This window comes from Neopelma chrysocephalum, unplaced genomic scaffold (assembly GCF_003984885.1).
Source record: "Neopelma chrysocephalum unplaced genomic scaffold, ASM398488v2 Primary Assembly neopelma1_323, whole genome shotgun sequence".
In the NCBI taxonomy this organism is placed as follows: domain Eukaryota; kingdom Metazoa; phylum Chordata; class Aves; order Passeriformes; family Pipridae; genus Neopelma; species Neopelma chrysocephalum.
This window is the reverse complement of record NW_020897986.1, coordinates 1,826,983-1,850,790: the sequence shown is the minus strand read 5'-3', so window position 1 is coordinate 1,850,790 and position 23,808 is coordinate 1,826,983. Positions and strand designations below refer to the sequence as shown.

The window sequence follows — 23,808 nt, the reverse complement described above, 5'->3', positions numbered from 1 at the left end:
CCCTGGTAGGATTAAACTTGATTTGTAGCTGTAGGATTTTTTAACAGATGTATTATTGGACAGGGAATAGGGGGCCACCAGCACGGCGAAATTGGATCACGATTGGCATTCTCAGGGAGTCCGCTGGCTGCTAAAACAGCAGCTGCATGTGGATTTGACTTCTTTCAGGTGAAGCGACTTCCAGTCATTTGGAAAGGATGGGATGAAAAGGAACCTTGGTGATAATTTTGATGTCTGCAAGATTTAGTACCAATGTAATGGGATTATCGGTAACACCTTCACTGCAGAAAAAGCCACCTGGCGCTATAACTGGCAGCGACTGAGAACTAATCCTTTCCCATCTCTTGGATGTCATTCATGAGGCTCAAAGTGATTTCTACCCTGCTAGCTGTGATTAATTTTATAAACAAACAAACAAGAAATCAAATGATGAAAGCGCAGGCTATGTAAGGAAAAGGGAACAGAAGATAATAGTAATTACATTTTGCATTTTATTTGCTGCGGGGGATAAACTATACTGTTCTTATAACATAACCAAATTGTGTTCTCTGTGATAAATATGGATGTAACCTTTTTTAATCAGTGTCTATGTTCAGCATAAAACCAATGTCTATTCCAGTATAAATTTTTCAGCTACCTGCTATATGATAGTAGGTAGTACCTGGAAGTAATTACAGTAGGTTTTAGGCCACTAGTTCTGTGATAAGGATGTTTATCCAACTGATCCATTAAGTTTTCAAGGGGCCTGTGACTGAAATAATTTGTTTTATTGTGCTTAATGGTCTTATGCTCGATCTGGTGGAGTTGCCTGCTGATGGCACTTTGTGTTAAAACTGTGATGTGGAAAAACGTTCAGCTGTTTACCTTCTTGTGATCAACAGTATGGTATTGTTTTAAAAATGTACTGATACAAAGTTTGCAGAGGAAACAATTATATTTTACTGATGCTTAAGATAATTATTTTTGTATTTTTTTTTTAAATAAACTAGTTTTTTCTGGTGTGTTTTTTTTTTTTACTAGGCTTACTCTTGCTGCAACATTCACTTATTAACTTGAACTTGTTACTTAAAACGACAGGGAAGCTTTCAGGATTGTAGTTATTCTGTGCAATGATGTCTAAAGATGAACCTTAACATTAAAAACACCCTCCCATCCTCTGAAGTTAGGGTTGGACTGTGTATAATCTATGTATATATGTGCCTCAATTTGAAATTAACTTTCTTGAGTGGTAAACAAAAGCCTTACATAAAAGCTAAGAATTTTTTCATTATTATGAAAGCTGATAAACCTGAACATTTAAAAAAAAAAATCCTTTGTACCACAGTTATAAACTGAGGCTGGTGAACTCCATGTCTCAGGAATTAAGAGGAATGGGAACAAAATTTGAGAGCTCTTCACCCACATTCTATCCTTGCTGTTGGTTTTTTACCATGACAGCTCTTGCAGCAGGCAAAGCTCCCTCTGAACCCTGTGTTTCCTCGAACAGCTTATAAATCTATGGCTCCTCATGCAGAGCTGCTCAGAGACATCCCAGAGAAACACATGTGTTCAAGGTAACTATCCAGAAGTTTGTGTCATCCAAAATCTAGAAGGAATCAGTCTGAAACTCATTTTTTGAGATGTGTAGCAGTTGTTTGTAGTTTCACAATGAAAATATTGTAGTTACAGCCTGACAGCTGTTGGCACAAGAGGTTTACATGTTCCCTGGATGAGTGTGGTCACTGCTCATTTGTCACAATTTGATCTGCATACTCTGGGCATTGTAGTGCTTGGTTTATACAATTCATGTTTACCTGTGATATCCACATGTGCCTGAACTCTGTATGTCTTAATATATGAGTACAAGGTTTCTGAGTAGCATGGAGTGAAAATACAGGATGGTTGTACAGTATTTTTCTGTCTGAACTGAGCAGCAGTGTGAGGCTGCCTTTCTAGCTGGTGCTGTTAAGAAGTATTGATGATGGACTTCTCTCAAAGCATAGTTGTGGTCTTAAATTCACACTAGTTGTGCAACTCAAATTCATCTGCTGTCACTCAGCCTTCCTTTTCTCACCTGTAACATGTTTCTAGTAAGAGTTGTGCAAATAAAGCTTTGCACTTTTAAATTCCTGTCTTTAATTAGTGAAACATCATGAAATGTAGAAGATGTCTTTACTTCATTATTAAATGGAGCATATTGTACAAACACAGCATTTTTCTCTTTTTTTTTTTTGCTTTTTAACATACTCTATTGGCTTAGCAAACTATGTTGACTCAGTAAATCAGGGAAATCTTGCAGTTTAGGGGGGCATGTTTCTTGCAGAATTTAAAACTTGCTTCAATTGCTTCAGTATGTCTGTTTTCTACTTCCTTAAGATACATATATGTAACTATCCTAACAGTTTGGGGTAAGGAAACATAATTAAATTAGCAGTGCAGGAATTGGATCTCCTAATCAGAGTTGGACTTGAATGTTTGGGGGAGGAGGTCAGAAGATATTTGCTGTCTGATGTGCTGTAGAACTTATGCCATGGTACCATAGCTAAGAACAAAAAGACCTAATGCCTTATTTTTATATGCAAGTGTTTTGGTAATGTAGTCAAAGGAAAGCTCTGCTTCACCTCCAGAACTCCAAAACTATCAGATATCCTAACTTTTTCTGTGATAGCCTTACTTAGGCAAGCCATTCAGGACTCCCTTTTTCTTATTTTGTCTAGTTCTTCAAGCCTTTTTTCGTTTGATTGATTGCCAGGTTGCTTTTGAAGTTTTTGTTTACTATTTGATTACTCCAGTTTTCTGTGAATGTAATTTCAGTTGTTTGAATCGCTTCAGATGCTTTATTTTACCATTAAGTTTTAAATGCTGGTGCTTCAAGAAAAACAGCAGTCTAAGTTTCCCTGCCTTCACATGATTATTAAATAAATGTGTTATTAAATAAAATAACTGCATCTGAGTTACAGTGTACTCAGCTGAATGTAACAAGCTGGTGAGAGGGGTCTGCGTGGTAAATGAAAAACTTCTTGATGGCATTTGAGTTTCAGCTGTATTCATCTCTTCTGATATATCTGATTATCTGCTAGTTTTATCACACTGGTTTTTTTTAATACTTTTTTTAATACATAAGATAGGTTTGTATATGTCAGATTGCTTGTTCCCAGATGAATGACGTTCTTCTCTTTCCCTGCAGGCCGGAGCCAGCTGGACGACGGGACACTGTAGGATGCTCCGCGATGTCCTAGGAAAAACCTTTCGGTTCCTGGGTTACACTGTGCAGTATGGCTGCATAGCACACTGTGCCTTTGAGTACCTTGGAGGAATTGTTGTGGTAACCTTTCATTTTCCCGACGTTTTAAAGAAGATAAAACTGTAATATTGAGCTTGTCCTATGTGATCATGTCAGTATTTCAGATTTATCGATTTTCTTGGAAGCGTTTTCAGAGCGCGATTAGTAAATGCCTATTTTGGGGGGGGGCAGGTCCAACCTTTCATAAAGTTATTTCTACTTTGGACATTCATTTTTTTGATACCTTATTGCTTGAGACATCACTGAAGGAAATGGGAAACTATCATTAAGCATTTTGCAGAGAGTACATCCTGTAGGAAAGACTGCAGTCACCAATAGGAAATGCTCTGGTTTCCAACTCTGGCCAAATTTCTGGGTGTTTTATGCTCCTTCCCCCTCTTTTCCAGCAGATACTGCTGCTGGTCATAGGGGAGTGTGGCTGTGAGCTGCTCTTGCAGCTTCTGTGATGATTCTGTTTTAGAGGCTGAAGAAAGGGGTAACGTGGCAGAGCTTTGAGCGCTGCTCCTCGTAATTTCTTAGAGATTTCGGTGCTGAAATGAGTCCATAGGGACCCATAGCACCCAGCACAGTTCAGGACCAACTCCAAGCAAATATGGAGCTATAACACAGTTAGAGGTGCTCTGGAGGCTGTGCTCAGCTTTTAAATGTATCATGTCCTTTGGAGGATCTCAATTTTTAGTTGTTCTCTACATTATCTTTTCTAATGTATTAGCAAAAAATTTAAATATGAAAGTATTTCAGATAAAAATAATTTGAAATAGTAATTTTTTTTTCTCATTTATTTTTAATTTTCAGTGTTCTGGACCTTCAATGGAACCAACCATTCAAAATTCTGATGTTGTGTTTTCGGAGAACCTGAGCCGCCACTTTTATTGCATCCGAAAGTACGCTCCTGGATTTTACATCCCCTTTGCCAGGGCTTGCCAATAACCACATTCCAGCTTGTCCTTTATTTTTCATATATTCTTCTGCTTCTAAATTGTAATTTTGCCTTGTGTTTGATGGAGGTACAAGTTATCAGCACATACAGCCCATCAAACAACTTGTCAGAATTAATTTAGGATAAAATCTATGTCACTTTTACAGCTTTGTCCAAAAAATGGAGAAAATCCTTTTTCCCCCCACCAAAGTGATTCTCCTGTGTGACTGTAACTTCTCCTCTAAGCATTTTTGTCTCACTTGAAAAGCAAGCTCTAGGTATTACTGTCCTTAGGTTGTAGTCTTCAATGTTTTATAAATGATCTAAATAACAAAAAGAACTCTGTGTAAAATTAAACCCTGAGTAAAACTGAAGAAACCAAAATTGTGGACAAGAATTTTAAGCAGAAGGGAACATATTTGTGTGGATATTTTTGGTGTATACCCCTTGATACTCTTGTGCTCAGCCAAACTGTTCGTACTTAGAGTTCTTCTGTTTGTTTCTGTTTTTTCATCTCAGAGGAGATATTGTAATTGTGAAAAGCCCAAATGACCCCAAATCAAATATCTGTAAAAGAGTAATTGGCTTGGAAGGGGATAAAGTCTGCACAAGCAACCCTTCAGATTTCCTTAAGAGTCACAGCTATGTAAGTATTAGAGTTTCTTGCTTTGTAAATTAATGATTACTTAAGTAGGCCTGGTAGTCTGTAAAGGATTTGCAATATTTGAGTATCATCATAAATCATAAATTATGACACTCATAAATTATTATTTCTTCTTGTATATGTACAGTAAAATGCTGTAATTTTAAACTGTGTATGGCAAGCTGTCTTTCTCAGTGCCTTTTGTCTCTGTAGGAAGTGTGGGCAGATAATATTTTTGCTCTGCCCTTTGCTTAGGTCTTCTGGAAGAATACTCTGAAATTCTCTGCATAAAGTGCAGTACAGGTGGCAGACTCAAAGGCTTGTTCTTCAGGCAAAACTGTTCATGTATTTTAAATGCTAAGAAGTGAGTATTTGCCTCTGCAATAGCTGTGAGATTTTTTCAAAATTACACTTTAGTGTATGTCTCTATATTTCAATATTTCAATGTAATAATAATTTAATTTTCCTGAGTATGGTTGGAAAAGCAGTAACTTTCCTAACTTGTCCAAAAAGTCAGGTAACAAGATGAAATGAGAAGGGGAAAATAACCTTAATGCTCACTTGTCCTTCTGCAGATATACTGCACAGAAGCTTGGAAAGATCTGTGACAAAATGTTTTCAGCAACTTCTTTTTAGGCTGTCATTAGAAAAATCCTCAGGAATCCTGATCACAGAAAAATGGGAACCCTTTAAAAAGGGTTTTTCTTGTCCCCAAAGCGTGTTTGACCATTACCTCTCTTCAGCACCTTGTAGAGCCAGCAGATGTTCACAGGTGTTCTGAATCTTAAAAGAAAGATATTATGTTGCCCTTTCATCCACTTCATCCTCGTGATCAGAAGGGGAAGACAGAACATTTAGTTTTTCCATAAATCAAATTGTGTTAACTGTTTAACCAAGGAAAAAAATCTACAAAAAACCCCAAAGACACCAAGCCAGCTTTCTTACCAAGCTGAAGAAATTCTCTGGCTCTGATGGAACTGGGCATTGCAATGAAAAAGGGATTTCCCAGAGCAGACCAACCTAGAATGGAAACCTGGATTCTGTGTACACTGACAGAAGACACAAACTGAGTTTCTCTGAGCATCTTGTTCCTCACTTGTCTTAGTCTTGAAAAGGAAGTTCAGGAAAGATTGGTACTTAACAGGATGTCAGCTTTTCTGGAAACCCTGAAGTAACCAAATGAATATTCAGCAGAACAATTTCTGCCCTAGGTGCAAGATTCCTTGTCTCCAGTTTTAAGCCATCACGTAGGGAGAAGGAGTGGATGGGAAATGCAGGAGTCCATTTCCTGTTTTCATACAGGCTAATGTATGAAAATACAGCAGAGCTTTTGTAATTCTTCCATCATAAATTGTATCTAGGGGGAGAAAGGATCTAAATGGAAATGCTTTCGTTGTTGCTGCATATCTGTTTTCCTCCTGTGTTTAGTGGTTGAAAAGGTAGATCTTTCCATCTGTTCAGGAGATGCTTCCTTTACAGAAGAGCATATTCTCAACATAGATATCTGCACTTTATGTTCATAGCTTAGGCTGAATTATTCACTAATTGTTCTCGTTGGGGAGGGGGAAATGATTCGTGTCTGTGTTTAGGCAATTACCTAATCACATTCCTTATTTTAGTGAATCACTGTGCTGTGCACTTTGAATTCAAACACAAAATTCCTCAAAGCAAATAGCAGCAGCAGATGCAGAGAGAGCTGGCTGTTTGTTTTGTTGATACTTGCCTGAGTTGGGTTTTTGAAAAAAAGATTGCCCAAACTGAGGAGAGGCCTCAGCTAGGATTCCAAATGGCCAAGAGTGCTGCCTGGGGGGTCTGGCTGCCAGGGAAAGGTACCACTGCAGGCACTCCTGAGGTGAGGAAAGCCTAGGAAGTGTTGTGAGTTTTGTTGTTCATATTTGGCTACTAACTGCTCTTTTTCAAATGAGAAATCTCCAAGTGGGGTGTGAATGCTGTGACTCCAAAGTGTGTAAGGTCAGAGGATTCCTTGTTTTTATCACTGTGAACTGCTCAGCTTTCCTTGACTACTTGTCTCCCATTTTGGGGAGTGGTAGCGAATTGTTGCTGTCATGTTTGCAGACTTATTACAGTAAATATGAAATATTTTGTGCAACTCAGGCCTCTACCTCATTCTGTGCTGGTGATTGGTTAGGTTTTGGGTTTTTTGCTGCTGGTTAGGTTTTATGAGTTAGCCAGTTACTGGAGATGGCAGAATAATGGCAGTATAATGTACTTAAATGCAGCTGAGGGTGAAATTACCTCTAAGCAGCTGCTTCTCTTGCCTCCCTGAAAGGAGAATCCTTAAAGTCATGTTAGCAGGAATTGTGCTTAGTCTGTATTGACTGTCAGCATTAGTGTTGGCATGTTTTACAGATTTTAAGTTAGGGATGTTTGTGCTTAGAAGCCCTGTCATACATGATTCTTATTCTGAAGCCTAAGAGGATGCCAAAATCAGATCTACATCCAATTCTGGTTAATTCATGGATATACTTCTCAAGATGCCTGCCTTGTATGTGATATATGTAATATAGATACAAGAGCAGAGAACTCTGTTTACAACTTGCTCTCTGTAAAATTACACAGATGAGATACTTTTTTGCTGCAAACAACCTGTAGATTAAAGAAAAAAAACCAACCTAACACAACAAACCAACCTTCCAGGCTATAATAAAAATGAAACAAACAAAAAATCGTACAAGAGTTGAATAAGTTGTTCTGAAAAGAGGTATTTCAGTTGAGTAGAAATGCAGTATAGCAGTGGCAATGATGTGAAAGTCTTTACAGTGGTATAAAAAATACTTTTGCTGCTATACTTAACTGAAGCTGTTATTTTTGTCAGAGTGGACTAAGTGCAAAGCTGTACCAAAAAACTGTCTTTGACAGAGTTGTTGGATTACAAGATGATGGAACTAATCCCACATATAAAACTGATTGGTATAAATTAACCATGTGCTTAAATTACAATTTAAGTACATAAGAAATGTCTTTTCTTTGGACTCTTCGTGGTACATGATGTTTCACATGCTAGAGGTTTCAGTTTGGCTGTAGAATAATCATGGAGGAAATCTTTCTGTTTACATGAAAAGTATAATGAAATTCCTTTCCTGAATAAGCTGCTATAGTGTTACAAAGTTAGGAAAATGTACTTGTCCTTTTTGTTGATATCTGGTTTGGAATGTGAGCATTAGGCTGGCAACTTTGCTGGGCTCTTTTGGTTTTTATAAACATTTATAAATAGAGGCAAGTGTCTTTGCTGTAATAAACATTTAAGAATGCCTAATGTATTTTTACTTTATCAGAAGCAATGGGGTATGAACCCAAAAGTTAAAAAGGTAAACAACTAATTTTTAGGAATGTGGTATTCAGACCTATTTTCAATTATTAAAAACTATCTTTACTGATTTATTAATTTAACCATAAGAACTAAATAATAAAGATTAATAAGGAAATTAATACAGGAAACCCCTGAAATGGTCTTAAAAAAAACCCAAAACCAACAGCTGAAAGGTTATTTTTCATATTTAGCCTTCTATTTCCTGTTTTGAGAAGTCTTAATACAGATCTAGGTTTATAATTCAGATTGAGTATCCTATTGTTATATTTGAATTTGTTTTAATGCCATTTGCTTTAGCTTTAATTTCTTTAGTGCCATATGTTCTTGTGCTGCAGCTCCTATTTACAAGCTGAAAAGTGAGGGGGAAGCCATCAGATTAAAACAGCTTGTGTGTCATAAACCACCAATATGCTAAGCCTTTGTGTCACTTAAACAAAAGTAGTCCCTAATAATGTCACTTAATAGAGCCGGAGTCTGTAAATAAGGAACTGCCTTTTGCAAGTCCTGGTGATAAAAAGCTGCCATACAAATCCATATCTCAGCAACCCTGTGCTGGTGATCAATCACAGCTCAGCTCTAATGCTGGGAGGGTGGCTGAGGGGGGGAGAGTGTTTACCTTGTGCTCAAATGAGGTTCATTGCGGGGATGGCATCCCTGCATCCTGTGGTGTGCTCCAGAGCTAACAGCCTTCCCAGGATAATGCATCTCCCTGTGTTTGCACATGGCACAAGTGGTCTTGCACAGCACTATTAACTCTTAAACAGTCCTTGTCACGTGCAGTAAGAATATTATGTGGGTACTAAGAATAACATAGTGCAAACACCACACTATCATAATCACTAGACACTTCTACAGGTTTGGGTACACCGTGTAAGACACTGAAAAGTGGTTTGATATTTCAGGGCACTCAGTGCCATTGATAGTCTCTTTAAAATATCCTGAATAGCAATTAAAAATAAACTTATCAAAACTCGAGTTCTTTTTTCCTTTGTTCGAAGTATCTTAATAGCTAATTTACACTCAGGGTTTAGTACATCAGTAAAGTAAGTTTTAATTGTTGCTGACCAGGAGAAAGAGTAAGAAATTTCCTTTCTCCATCTCCTTAGTTCTAGTGTTCCAGAGGCCTGAGAGAAAGTTATGCCATAATTTTAACCAGTGGCTGTGCTAAATGTCTGGTGGGAGAGGAGAACTGATTTGCAATATTTGTTTGATTTGCAAATCTGTTCAATTTGCAGATCACTCCATATCCCAGTACAGAGAGTTCGTGACTCAAGCTGATCTTGACATTTCTGAGCAGTAATTAAAGATCGAAACTCTGATTTGTCAAAACTAAATTATTGAAGGGAAAACAAACACAAAGAATTTTATCAGCCTACTTCCCAACATTTCCAGGGTTTCTTCTGCTCAAGTGGATTGGTCTTTGCACCTTTGCAGTTTTGGTTTTGATATTTCAAGAACATACGAGTAGCAGGACTCGACACGACAGCTCTGGTTGTGTTCAGCAGAGCCTCCCCCAGGTGTCTGTGGGGTCAGGGGAGGAGGGCAGTGTCTGCACCATGGCTTGGGCACAGGGCAGCAGAGAGAGGCTCCTCAGTGAGTGAGCCCCCACCGAGGTCTCTCACATCCTTCTCCAACAGCTCTTTCTCCCCCACCGTCTGAACCAAGAGGAGGCAGCTGCACTATCAGCTGGTCTTGAGTGCAGGCCAACTGCAGCTCTGCCCCTGCCCCGCTGCTTCTGTGCAGCCAGTTCATCCCTGAACCAAAACCTGAGAGAAATCTCCTCTGGGATTCGGAGGGAAAATTGTTCCAGGGTGACTGATTTCTGCATTTATAGCACTAGATGTTTTTCCTGTGTGGAAATGCAGAATACAGCTTGGTCTGTGCTGGTCAGATCAGTTTGAACCTTCAAGATTTCATGATTCTGTTATTCCTCTGCTCAGAGCTCAGTAATCACTTTTCGGGAGCTGCTCAGGATGATCAAACCAACGACTCGAGCAGTGAAGCTTCTGAGCACAAGTTTTGGGGTGACTGTCCCAGCTGTGCAGCAGAGATTCAGCAGACAGTACCTTCAAGATTCCTTCCCCCTGCTCCTGGGATTTGTGAGCCATTGTTGCCTCCGGGCTGAATTGCAGATCCCTGTGTAAGGAGTGGCTTTGCCCAGGCCATGCCAGTGATGGTGGCAGGTTCTGTGTTTTAACCAGTGACTTCCAGGTGGGGTTTGAACCCACAGGCTTTTTTTTTTTTTGTTCTCAAACCTGCACTTTTGGGTGACCCTGTTAACATCATCTGGTTTCTGGAGAAGAAAAGAATCAAATCCTCCTTAATTATTGCTGTGAGAAAGGTCTGTGCAAACTGCTAAGTAATCTTTGCTGGATTTGTAATCAATATTTTCTTCCAAAATACTGATCTTCTGGAAATTTAGAAAGCTAATTAATAGTCTGGAGTGATGAATCACTGCCATGTTCTGAATTTTTTTCAGGAGTTCCTAATGTAGCTAGATTTGGATTTGAAAGTTTTGACCTATGAACATGAACAAGTTAGTTTGAATTTTAACTGATAATGGTTTTAGAAAAAGAAAGATGACTAATAATTTCAATTTAGAGTTGCAGCTAGAGATTTTAAAAATCAGATATATAGCTTTTTAGGCTGATTCAGATCTGTGTGTTTAACAGTATGATCTAGATCATGTGAGAACATTTATGGAAGTAAAGTAAACAAAACATGCAAGTGTTTGAATTATTATTATCTGGAAACTTTTGCAACAGGTAAAAAGTGGTACTGAAAGGAATCAGATATTTTTCTCATTTGACTGGCATAGGTATTTCTGATGTGAAAATTCTGTGACCTTTCCTATTAAGCAGTTAGTGCAGGGATCAAACATTTAAGTTCCAAGTAGTTAAGCTCAGGAACAGCAGCAGTTATTTGTACATTACACAAGGTTAAGAAGGAGCAACAGTGGTTAAAAACCAAACATTCAAATAACCAGTGAATGCTTTGGCAGGTTACTGTAGCAGCTTCCCCAATTTTTTGTTACAGAACGACACTCAGCTGGTGTGCTTGTGTGGCAGAGAAAAACGTCTTATAAATTCAAGTCTAAGTGGATATCCCTTAGTTCCCTTGTAGTTTTTGAGGTAGCATGGAAGGTTATGTGGTTTTAATATTGGTTAATAAGTAATTTCAAAACTGACAAGATAGACAAGTCTTCATATAGTTTTTTATAAATCTTCTATTAAAATTAAAAAACGACAATACAGAGAATGAATTCGTAATATATTTAATCACAGCAAATTCAATTTCTATATAAAAACCTATTAGTGTTTCATTGTCATCCTAATTTCTTCTTTTTAATGTGAGTATTTAAACAAACTGGGCCAAGTACATTATGTCTTATTCATAAGCAGCTTAAACTGTCCAGTAGTAAAAGGAAAATGGTAAACTTTTTGGAAGTACCTATGAATTTAAGGTCGATTCATTCTGTTCCACCCTTTTAAGAATTATTAAATTCCAGGTATTTCAGCCTTTAAGTGATACATAGAAGATGTTGATTTAACATCTGTTTAAGTTTCAGTGTGGTTGCTACAATTTCGTAGCTTTTTCAGCCCCAAAAAAAAATAAATGTAAATGCTTGTGCTGATTTTGAAAATATTGAGCTAATTAATGTTGTTGGGTTTTGTACAGATGGCAACCTTAATATGAACAACATTTATGATAAACCTACAGAAACAGTGCCTAGAGCAACTGGATCATTAAAAAAAGGATTTGTTAAGCATTATTCAGTCTTGGTGCTGGATTAATAAATAAAGGATTAAGGAGTAGTTATGTGAGACTTTAAGTATAGAGCGATAAAACAAAACTCCTGCATTTCTATGGTGTATATTTTATCCTAACTAGATGCAATTTACTTAAATAAGGCAATTTAATCAGTATTTAGTAAATTTGTCATTCGATATTGTAGAATCTTTCATCATATTTCACTTTAATCAAGAAAGGTAACACCTGTGGTTTATTCACAAAAGCTCCTTTTGTTCAATGAACACCCGCAGGCCATGAAGCAATTACATTTGTTGCTTGTACCAAAGTAGGAGGCACTTAAATAGACCTTAGTAGGGATAGATGAGAACTTGCAGACTTTATTCTTTTGTCCAGCACTGAGATTAGTTCTTATCGTAGCTCAAGAAGGAAGCCTCTGAACTGAAAAGAAAAGATGGCAATGATTTAAAGTTCTTCTTAAGTTTGAAACTTTGATATTGCTGGAGGTGAAGTGAATACCTGTGACCTCAGGAAAGTTCAAACTTCATCTGCTCCCAGCTGACTGTACGTGCTGGTGTGCTTTGAGATTGCAAGAGATTCGTGGTTATATGTCCCCAAAAATCACAAACAAAAACTGCACCAAAACAAAAAACCCAAACCACAGAAGCCTGTCTTTCTTTAGTTGGGTTTGGGGGTATTTTTGAGGCAGATAATTTAATCTGTTAATTTTGTTTGCAGTATATTAGTTTTCTAGTATGCCAGTTAATGCAGCGCAGGGTTCTCATCTTTTGGTTTTGAAGAGAGTGAAGGTAATCAAAGAAAAAAGTTTGGTGTCTTGTAAGGCTACCAGAAGAGTATAATTATTTGGTGATTCCCCTTCCCCATTTCATTAATGTTTTATGCTTTAAGTGTGCATCAAATACCTTCCCTGTACTTCAGTCTTGCCACTTTAACTGCACCACTGAGTAAATTCCAACAGCTCTGCAAATTCAGCCAGTTTGTCACAGGGAAAGATGTTTATTTATCTGAGGTGAAAGAGAATGAGCTGCTGCTTCAAGCTCCGTTGTTCTCAGGGATAGTCTTGCTCTCCTGGTCTGTCTGCTCCTGTGCTGGAGCCTGGGAAGGGAGAAGGGGAGAGTCTTGTCTGATGGTGTCTTTTATTCCCACACGCATAAGCTGCCCCGCAGACAACCGGTTCTGCCTGAGAACTGCTGCTCCCTGGAAATAAATCCTCGGATAATCTGCACAAAACCAGAGGCACGGGGGTTGCTGAGGCAGAGGGAGGAGTCTGCAGACAATCAGAGGTAGCTTTTTGCACGAACCTGCCCTGCTGAGGACTCGCTGGTTCTGCATGTGACCCACTGCTCTTGTGAGAATTCCGTTGTTGGGCTTGTGAGACTTTCACATCTTAGTTCTGGCCTGTGTGTGGGGGGAGAGCAGAAACATTGCCCAGCCCAAGTTAATGCTTTTCCCATTTGTCACTGTGTTTTTGTATCCACAGTCCCTCTGTGTGCAGTAGTGGCAACTGTGATTTCAGTTGTACTCCTTGGATACAAATAATTTTGTCCATGTCCTGTAGATACCAAAATGCAAGGCTGTGAATTGTCACACAAGTGGCTCTCCCTTCGAGTTTTTGGCAGCAGCAGCCTATTGGTGTGTGATTAATATACTCTTACTAAAAATACAGGTTTTCAACAGTTCATTTTTTTCTTTGGTTAATGTATGTTATTCCAGCTAGGCTTGCACAGCTTTGCAGTGTTTTAGTTTGGGTTCTGATTCTGCAAAGCTTGATACTTGAATTGAACTTTATTCCATGTGAGTAATCCCACTGAGATCAGTGATGTGGTGTAGAAGTGGCTTGGGGCATAAAGCCTTTAAGGCTTCTGGCTTTAGTCTTTATTTCAGAGGGGTTTAAACAAATTTTTTTTGATTTTTTTTTTAATTGTTGTGGTTTGTCATTAGTATTTGGTTTTACATTTTCAAGTAATTCTTGTGATTTTTATTGCTTGTCTTAATTCCAGGTTGTAGTGAAGTGCCTAGATGGTGGACAGACACCACACAGAGGTATTACAGTGCATTATCTCTAGATGGATCATACATTGTGACAGTGCCCCGAATGACAAATTTAGAGGTATAGGGGCCTGTCATACCTTCCATGGAGAAAAAGTTACCTGAAGTGGTGAATTTCAGGATGTAGGAAGATACTTCACTGCAAATGTTCTACCTGGAATGCAAACTGTGAACATCTTGTGTAGACAAGTAATTATTCCTAGTGTTGGAAGTAGTGCTATGCCATTGCTGGCAAAAGCAATTTATTGTGTTTTTCATACTTTTGGAGCACAGCAGAAAAATGGGAAGTGTTCTAGGAAGTGTTTGAATATACTTGAGTTATGAGTGGGTCTTTATTTTAAGTAATAAAAGATGAGCTTGACATTCTGCCTGTGAATTTGGGGAAGTGAGAAAGCAGAGGCACCAGTATGGCTGGGAGTGGAACAGAAGTGATGCTTTTTCAGTAACATGACATGTTAACCTTGGTTTGCCTTTTATATTTAACGAAAAAACCTCTCCCTTTCATACTAATTCCTGCTTCTCCTGTGTGTATGTTTGCTGAGATAGTCTTTCCCAGTGACAGTAGTTTGATGGATGGCTTGGAATTCCAGTAGATGCTGGATCAGGAGAGTTTGCACCAGAGGGGTCAGGACACTGCTCTGTGTTGTGATGTACACCTGAAAAACACACTCATGTAAGGTGTGGACACAGGGTGGGCACACTGCAAATAAGTGAAGATGAATATCCAGGTAACCTGCTGGACATCCTAGGTAGGCTGTGTGCCATGGAATTTTGGAGGAAAATAGGAGTCAGTACATTCTCAAACAGACACCTACCAAAAATATATGTCCATGTGTGATGAGAGGTATATTCCACACAGTTCCTTTGACTCTGGATAGAGTCTTTTAAAATTTTATTTATTTTAATTTGACTTCTGGTTGGGTTTTTTTGTTTGCAAATCTGCTTGGGTGGGAGGAGGGCCAAAGTCAGGAAGCTGAAACCAGCTGGTCTTCCCAGAGGAAGGCCTTCCATGCACGTGCCAGCAATCTGATAAGCCTACAAAATAACAAAGGTGACAGACAAGCTGAATCTGGAATTCCTGTATGGAAGGAGTGGGAGAACAAGAAGTAAAGGAGCTGGATTGAACTAGTGGATCAGTTTAAAACAAAGGAGGTGGCCTTCCTTTATACAGGACACTCTGGAAGGAGACCAGTAGGTTTCAAAAGGGTTTAGACATATTACTGGTCTACAGCTCCACTGCAGATTCTAAAATGAGGAGGACAGGGTTTGTGCCCTCTGACAAGCCTGAAGCACCTTTCCTGGCTCCCAGAGAAATCCAGGGAGGAGATGGACAGGCTCACACGTGCTTGCCATGGTCACTATCCCATTTTGCCACTATCACAGACAAACCACTGGTTCTCAGTCCATAGCTTATCCATTTGCCAGGGCTCAGCAAAGGGGCTCTGGGAATAGTGTTCCATCCTTGGATCGTGCTCTGGTAACACCACGTGGGAGCACGGCTAAGCAGGAGCCTAAAAGGCTCATTAAAGACAAGGTTCCCAAGAAGTGTCCCCTGGCCAGACACCTCTGAGTACAAATCACACTCCAACTACATTTTCCTCAAAGGGGGGACATGGGTTTTTACAAACAGACTTCACACCAAGAGTGGCATTTCATTTTGTTTAGTCTCTTATCCATGAATTCTCTTTATGTAGACTATTGTATTTATGAGTCTGTGTGGCTTAATTCTAAAACATTCATGTTTATACTGCTCAAACTCTGAGTTTCATTTGAAATAATTTATTTATTTAGCTAGTTTCCATATTTTTTTCTCTGAATTGTAGTATTAATGTTTCAAGTACATACGTGGTTTTGGAAAAATGTATGTTAGTTTAAAGTCCATATTAAATATTATCTAGATTATGTTGCTTCTTTTAAATTTTCGGCCTGGTTTAGAATTTTAGAAACAAAACCCAATTAGAATTATTAAGGATTTTATTTAGTAACTTATAAGAGGTTATTTGTATCTGAAGTGTTTTCAAGAAAATGTGACAAAACAGTGTTTTCCCTTCCAATCAGAAATCTTAGCTTAAGACTTACAGGAGCAACTTTTTCATATATGAAAGCTTTATACTCTCATTTAGGTAACTAATACAGCTCTGTTGCTATTTCTCATTTTGTCATTGAGTCAGCCAGTGAATGCCATGAATCTATGGTATGTAATATAGTTAATGCATAATATATATGGGCAATGAAAGGTCTTTGTCATATAGTATAAGGTCACCATCATTAATTTTCAAATTATAAAAAGGGATTTGCTGTTTTGTGATCATCATTATTGCAATATAATGTGTTGTGGATTCTGCCTGCACATAGAATGAACTGTGATCTTAATTAGAACTTTGACAAGCCTACTCCGATAAAATGATGAGATTATTCGTAATTGATGTCACAATCAATTACCAGTTAGTTCATCATGAATCTACTAACAGGTCTAGCCTTGGTGCTGGCCCCAGGATGTTGATGAGTGTGTGGCTGCCCTGTTCATGCTGTTACTGCGACAGGAGGGCAGATTTTCAGTCAACATCCTAATGACCTCTTTTGAAGTCTATTAAATTAATGACCCTGTCACATTGGTCTAACCTCTTACATCTTCATTTTGGATTTTTTGTTGCAAACCATTGGTTTTTGAGCACATGATAGAACGTATACTTTGGAGCACTCCTTCTCATCCCTCCAAATCTGGCAGCGTGTCTTACTGGATTCACTAAAAAATTAGTTCATTACACAGTCATGAAGTACAGAGCTCAGAAATCAGAAAATATGGTGGTGTAAGGCAAACTGTGCTTAATACCATTCTGTTCTGTTTTCTTTTTACATTTCAATCTTGCTTAACCATAGGTGCCTAAAGGACATGTTTGGTTAGAAGGTGATAATCTCAGGAATTCTACGGATTCCAGGTGCTACGGACCCGTTCCTTACGGACTGATAAGAGGACGCATTTGTCTTAAGGTATATATATATTTATAGTAGCTAAAAATAGGTGCATTAGTACATTTTTAATGGCTGGGTGTTAGGTATTGACAGTTGCCTCCTTAACTGCCTGGCCAAAGTAGATGTGGAGGGAAGCATGGACACACCAGCCACTTGCTGTAAAAGGAAACTCAACAACAACGGGGTTTTTTGGAGGGAGGAATTGTGAGCAGCACCCTGAGCACTCACTGCTCTGAAAGCTGAATGAATTATTTCCCAAGCAAATCCAAACCTGATAAAAACACAAACATACACACACACCCTACTGCACAGATGTCCATTCCATCCTTAGTTTGATTCTTGCCTCTGGGCAAGAGAAGGGCATCTCTGTATTTGTATTTGCATCTCACTGTTGGTGTAGCTCTCCAGTCCTAAAAACAAAACGGAGGAAAAGGTTCTCTTTCTGGGACTTGCACACCTACTTTAGACATGTAGACTGGCCTTGATGCTTTTTAAACTAAAAAAAGTGAAAAAGCTTTAACAGTGATGAATATTGTACTGTATAAACCACCACGGTTCCTTCTCCCGTTTCAACAATTCTGCAGTTTTATGTCACACTAAATTACTTTTTCATATTATCTGCATTATTAATTTACTCTTTTACCAAAAAGAAGAAAGTAACACAACTTCCTCTCAATGAAAAGTTTAATCTCAGAAAGAAGGGAGTATGTATTACAGACTTATGCACCTGCTTTTAGAAAGCTGGATTTAAAATTATTCAATCAGACCAATAAGAAAGGTTTTCTCTATATTTCAACACATCCACATAATTTAACACATGCACAGGGAAGATTGGATCTTTCCAATTTAACAGTCTTATATTCTTAATTTACAGTATTTATGAACACAGTTTGGGACTGACTTAACTTAAAAAAAAAAATCAACCTTGCAGCTATTGCCCACAATCAGTAATTGCTTAGTAAACCTCAAACATGTCCCCCTCAGCCCTGCTGCCAAGTTTTGTCTGACCTCTGTTCTTCCTGGCCAGCATTTGCTCGAGTTCTTCCCTGGTGTTTACTGAGGGCTCTCTGTCCCTTCCCTGCACTGTTTGCCTTCCTGTGTACACCAGAGGGAAAAATGCTGATTCCAAATGGGGCTATTTTTATGACCCCAAGTTTTAGCTGGGATTATTAACTGCTAAGATACAAATGCAAAAAAAAGCAAATATGCTGACGCTCCTCTTAATGAGAATGTGGCATTAATAATCTGACTGAAAAAAGATTTCTCCAAACTGATGTACAGGTATAGAAAAACTGCTGTTTGCTACTGTTAGGGCAAATACTGTATGTACCAAGAACCTGTGTATGGGGACAGCCATAATTAGTCACAATACCTCTCCACACCAGTAGATTTTGTGTCCAGCTTGTACCCTGACAAGGAAGGTGTTTGAGAGACTTTATTGAAGTGACTGTCAGGACTGAACCCTCAGTAAACTCTAAAATGAGTGGAACTTAGACACAGATAATGCATATTGAAGTACTGCTTTAGGACTCCAGGACATTGTCTGTTAAAAGAGAGAGTCAGCAATCACTTTATACTTAATCAAAATAATGATTTAACCAGATTTTATTGTTGTTGTTCTATGATGGTGCATAGAGTAGTGATTATTCATGTTTTCATGAGATTTAAGTATATGGTGCTTAACAAAAGCAGAAATGAGTTTATTCTTCAAGTGAGTGTTTATAGTTTGGGTTGTTTATGGTAATTCCCATCAGAGTACACTGATCTTGCTACTGTGTGTTGCTATTGAACATTACAGTGAAAGGCAGCAGAATTCAGGCTGCATGGTGGGGGATAATCAGGAGACCACTGGCCAAGAAACCTGTGTGTGCAGAGTCTGGAGGTTTGGCTTCTCCTTCAGGAAACACTTCTTTACTGCCTTCAGAATGGAAGCTTTTGTGGCTTTATCATAGAGTGGATTTTGGAGAAGCAGATGCCTCTCAACGCTAAGTTACATTTCTAGGAACGGATGCAAACAAACCCAAGGCTAACTTGGAAGTAATTTCATGGATTTCAGCAGAAGAGAGTGAGCTTAGCCAACCTAAGTTTGTCTAGGCAGCCTGTCCTTGGTAGAACACAGATGTTTATCTGTGAAGTTTAGACAGAAGATTCTCAGTCACTGTCGGTGCCCCAGATTTAACCCACAGGGAAATAATTATCTTTGCTCCTTTCCCTCCATGCCACCATGTCCAGTGCCACTCCAAGAGGCAAGTTCATTCCATAAGGGACCACTGAAATCAAAGCAGCTGCAAATTCAGTAAAAGCCCTGGGAGTCCCACTTTGACAGAGCTCATGCTTCATCCTGTCCTAGGTAGGATATCCTGTGCATTCCCTGGATTTAGGCTCCATGTCAAAACTAGACCTGTAGTGTATCTTCAAAAGAGCTAGTTAGCCCCATTTCTGCCCCGTCCATCAGATCCAATCTATCTATGTAGGCCAAACCAAAGAGGGCAAGTAGCTGCTAATTGGAATAGCCAGTCTGAATGAACAAGTCACACTCAGCTTCTGTCATAACTTTAAAGGACTTGGGAATTACGACACAGTGGCATGTCTTTGTTTCACAGAGGAAGGATTTCCATCTCGTTTCCAACCAGGAGTATTTTTTTCTCAAGTTCTCCCTGCAGGCAGAGTACATAAAACACCATTTTCGTTCTAACTCTACCACTAAGATTACTGCAGTGAATTTGAAGCTGAATTGTCAAAGCAGCATTTAAAGCAAATTTGATTACTTACACTAAAAGAAAGTCAAGTTGCAATAGGTGTGATTTGAGTTGCCTGAAAGGAGATTTGTGCTTTAGTGAACGGCCTAACAAACTTCCTTCTCCAGGCCTTTACTCAGATCAGCTTAGATTTGTAATATGGGATATTTCTATTTCCTTTTACTTCTGTTTGCCTTCGAGGCCAAACAAAGGCTTGACACCCAGCCTGTAGCCAGCACAGGCCCTCTGGACAGCCTTGAATTCCGTGGCTTTGCTTCTAACCAAGATCACAAATATCCTTCTGTTGCTGGTTTGTATCTCTGTATATTTGTGTGCACCTTAAAATAGCTCCCTGGCTGATCTGCACAGAGAGAAGGTGTTACCTCTGTGGTTTTGTGTATCAGCAGATGTTCCTCGTGCTCTTCCCTCCCTGCACACACCAAACCCACGGGTGTTCTCTGAGGCACTTGCACAGGGGAGCCTTGAGCCTTTTCCTGATCCACAGAACTTGAGGTCCTGAGTGTGACTCAGATCCTTCTGCCTCCCCCGGGGCCCAGGCCCAGTCCAGCTCAGCACAGTGCTGCAAGGGGCCTGGCAGAGGCCAGCCCAGGCAGCTTCCAGCAGTGCCCAGGCAGCAGGAATGATGCTGTGTCCTGCCATTCCCATCCTTAACTCTCTCTCTGCCCCTTCTGTCATGGTCTTCAGTGCTGGGGATGAATCATAGGGTTAGAAATAATTGAACCTTGGCACTGTGCTTCCTCTTTGAAAGGAGAAAATTCCTTCTTCACTCCACACAGAAAGCAGCAAAGAGTCCTTCTGTGCTGGGGCTGTTCCATTAACTCAGCTACAGAGTAGGTGGCTGTTCCTGGACAGTGACTGTGTACCTTCCTCAAGATCAAATCCTAAGGAAAAATGAGCAAGATAAACATAAGACTGACAGATGCTGTGGGAACAAGGTAGTGCATCATCCCTCTCTGCCTAGGCCGCTTCACCTTGGGCAGGGGCTGTGAAATTTTTATGGGATTAGAGCCACAGAGGGCATTCATTCTTCAGCAGCATCTTTCCCTTCTTCCTGCTGATCCCCTTGTGCCATCTTTGAAAGGGGGTGTGAAGAGACACGGGCAGTCAAGGGAGACAAAGGACAAAGTGTAAGAGAATGTCCTTGGTTTCCTATTACTCTTTTTTGCATCCAAGACCATCCTACATGTAATTAGTGAATGTCCAGAGCCAGGTACTCCTGGGAGCCTTCATTATTATCAACAGCTATACAGTTGTTTTGGAGAGAAGTTGTTTTGTTGGTGGTCAGCATCATTCTCTGACACTTGTGCTTGGCCATGAGTTGTGCTCTTTGGTAAATAACTGTCCCCTTCTCAGAGGAGCCCCTTGGTCAAGATCCCTGATGGTGGCAGGGCCTCCACCCCTTTATACCTCTTTGCATGGTATAAACTTGCCTATAGATATTTTTTTTCCCAATATTTGGTGTTTGCAGTTCAAAGGCTCATCTTGAAAATACAAATGTCCACCTCACAAAGTGGAGGACCGTGTGCATGGTGTTCTTTTGTCGCCCAGATGGATCAAAGAATATATACCTTGTCTTTTAAGTCATGAAGAAGTTTACAAGCTAGAAAAACTTTGAATCTGAAAGGTATTTTTTAGGAACATATTTATTCCCAAGGCTGAAAACAGCAATGAAATTTGTGAGGCTCTCCATAGCAAAGCATGCCCTGTATAAATTAGTGTTGTGCCTGGCCACTATGGAATGATTCCGTGTGAAATACAGTATTTATTACTCCCCATAAGAGAAACATACGGGTGAGGAAAGTTCTTCACCCTGCCAACCAAAGAGATGAAAAAATACGCTGTTAATGAAACAATAACAACAGGACCAAATGAAAACACTGAACTTTGGAGTTGTGATTAAAATCTCTTGTATTTTATTTTACAGCTTTGGCCTCTGAACGACTTTGGATTTCTCCGTGCAAGCCCCAACGGCCACAGATTTCTTGACGATTAAAAGATTGAAGTTACTATTGCTGGCTTTCGTAATATTTTCTACTAAAATTGACGGAACTATTTTTGTTTAGAATAAACACAGATATTACTTGACAAAGACGTCTCTTTCTGAGATTACATCTTAACTTGAAAGTGGGAATGATACACTGCTGTCATCACCACAAATGACAGGCTTCTTGCTTTCGCTGGTGAGTCACAGTAAGTGCTTGGGTTTGTTAGAAAGCTTTGGGTTTTTACTACAAGCCAAGGTTAGCACTGACTGTTACCAAGGGATGAAAAAGGCACAGTGCACTGACTGTGTTGTCACCCAGCCAGAGCCCCACACAGACTCTCCCTACATTGTCCATGCCAGGACTGGAACTGAACACCAGGGGGGTTCTGGATCTGCTGGGCACTCACAGGTGCTTTGTAGGGTTTTCCTTAAACTGGCTCTCACCTGCCCAGTGGATTGTATGTCCAGTAGGGTCAGAGCACAGCTTCCTGCTTCCATTTGTTCAGATGAGGGAGAGACTCAATCCACAGTGTGCTCCTGCTGCAAGGTGACAAAGTAATGTGGATGCAGAGCCACTGGACCTGCTCCTCAGCACTGGGACAACCAGCCTGTTCCGTGTGTGAGCCTCTGCCCCTCTTTCCTGGGCTCAAGTCCTTGAGGGGATTTAATGAGGTTAAATATTTAGCTTATAAATAGAACATGTTCCTGTTTCCCATTACTGCACCTTGCTCTTCATTATCTTCAAAGCATTCTCACATTTATGCCTCCTGATTGAATTTTGTCATCTGAGCTGCCGAAAGGATTTAACCTCAGAGGAAGGGCCCAAGGGACAGCTGATATGGGCTGAAATGGAAAGATTACTTTGTTGTTTGCTGGAAAAGAAACATTGTTTAGATCACGAGATACATTCCAGTGGTACACAACTCGCTGTTCTGGTTTGGAGGTTTTTGGTAAGGAGCTCTTTGCCTTCAGCAGGAAAACAGCCAACCCTCATGTCTGCAGATCTGTGTCAGCAAAGGGGCACTTGACAGTTTTAAGCCTGAACGTCCTTGTTCTTGTAGTGCCCCCCTTTTCTTCAACATAGAATTCCTCAGCAGATGCTGCCACTTGTTTGTCCAGGCTTCTGAAAAGTTTGTAACAGTTAATGAGCTTCATTTAAACAGTCACTGAAGGATCTCGATAACAAGTGAACACGTGTCACAACAAACCAGAGACACATCTTTGGTTTCACTCTTGAAGACACTGTAATTCCCACCACATCGACAGGAGAGAGTGTAGAGTTGTTCATCTGCCAAAAAAGGAAACAAAAAAGCCTTTAGTGCTTGAGAAGAATCAAGATTTTGGATTTTCTTCACGAAGCTGCTCCTAGTTACAAATAAATACCAGTACCTGTGCTACCATCCGTAGCTCAAAAAATTACTGTACCCTTAAAATGTTACACCAAACAACCAGGGTCAGGGCAGTCTCTTTAAATGAACCCTCAGTGATAACAAGGTGCACATCAGAGAGACAGATATTAAAAGAAAAAACTAAGGGGTGTCATACCTCTGACAGACCAAGGATGCTTCCAAAACAGATTGCTAACCCAGGGAACAACACAGAACAAAGGAAAGTAGAGCAGATTTTTCCCCTCACAGCTTAAAAGTAAAAAAAAAAAAAAAGACCCCCCCAAAAAAGCAAACTGAAACAAAAAACCCCAACCAACCAACCAAAAAGTGAAAGACAAAAAATCAGCCTTTCATTCCAAAAGCAAGTAAATGAGAAAAGCCAGAGTAATAAAAAGGAGGGAAATAACACACTGTGAGATAAAAAAGAACCTGTATGGAAACACCTGCATTCTACCATCACAGAAAGAGCAAGAAGATGCACAAGGGGCTTGGGAAGAATCCAATGACTCAATTATACTACACGAGGTGAAAAGTGGTACTGCAGGTGAGGGTGGGGGGAAGAGATGGAGCAGGAATGTAAAACAAGCGTCTCAGGAAGTTAAGTTCCAATTCAGGTCATCTCAGAGAGCAAAACAGCTTTATCTGAGGAAATCCAGAGAAAGCAGAACTTACAGTAAGACAACAATGGTGTAAGATACAGAAAAAAAT

General features: G+C 39.6%; 2 protein-coding genes across 6 annotated transcripts in view; one reads left to right on the top strand and one right to left on the bottom strand.

The window, feature by feature from the left end:
• Nucleotides 1-1,486: 1,486 nt before the first annotated feature.
• Nucleotides 1,487-21,817, top strand: IMMP1L (inner mitochondrial membrane peptidase subunit 1). 3 transcript variants are annotated; one of them, XR_003537554.1, is made up of 9 exons: nt 1,487-1,553; nt 3,167-3,304; nt 4,079-4,167; nt 4,722-4,848; nt 13,103-13,230; nt 13,665-13,741; nt 13,948-13,990; nt 16,877-16,987; nt 21,653-21,817. XR_003537554.1 is itself a non-coding variant. In XM_027705289.1 (5 exons), exons 1-5 carry the CDS (start codon nt 3,200-3,202, stop codon nt 21,719-21,721), a joined length of 501 nt encoding a protein of 166 aa, XP_027561090.1. In that variant the 5' UTR covers nt 3,167-3,199; the 3' UTR covers nt 21,722-21,817. The 3 variants fall into 3 exon arrangements, 2 of the variants coding, with proteins under 2 accessions (XP_027561090.1, XP_027561091.1); XM_027705289.1 differs by lacking the exons at nt 1,487-1,553; nt 13,103-13,230; nt 13,665-13,741; nt 13,948-13,990; XM_027705290.1 differs by lacking the exons at nt 1,487-1,553; nt 13,948-13,990; nt 16,877-16,987; nt 21,653-21,817 and having other exon boundaries at nt 13,661-13,679.
• The window catches only part of DNAJC24 (DnaJ heat shock protein family (Hsp40) member C24), a 36,029-nt gene continuing 34,031 nt past the window's right edge, over nt 21,811-23,808 (bottom strand). For all 3 annotated transcript variants that reach the window (XM_027705291.1, XM_027705293.1, XM_027705292.1), the window contains exon 5: nt 21,811-23,000. In XM_027705291.1, the coding sequence (XP_027561092.1) occupies nt 22,876-23,000 (125 nt within the window). In that variant the 3' untranslated portion in view covers nt 21,811-22,875. The remainder of the gene's footprint in view (nt 23,001-23,808) is intronic.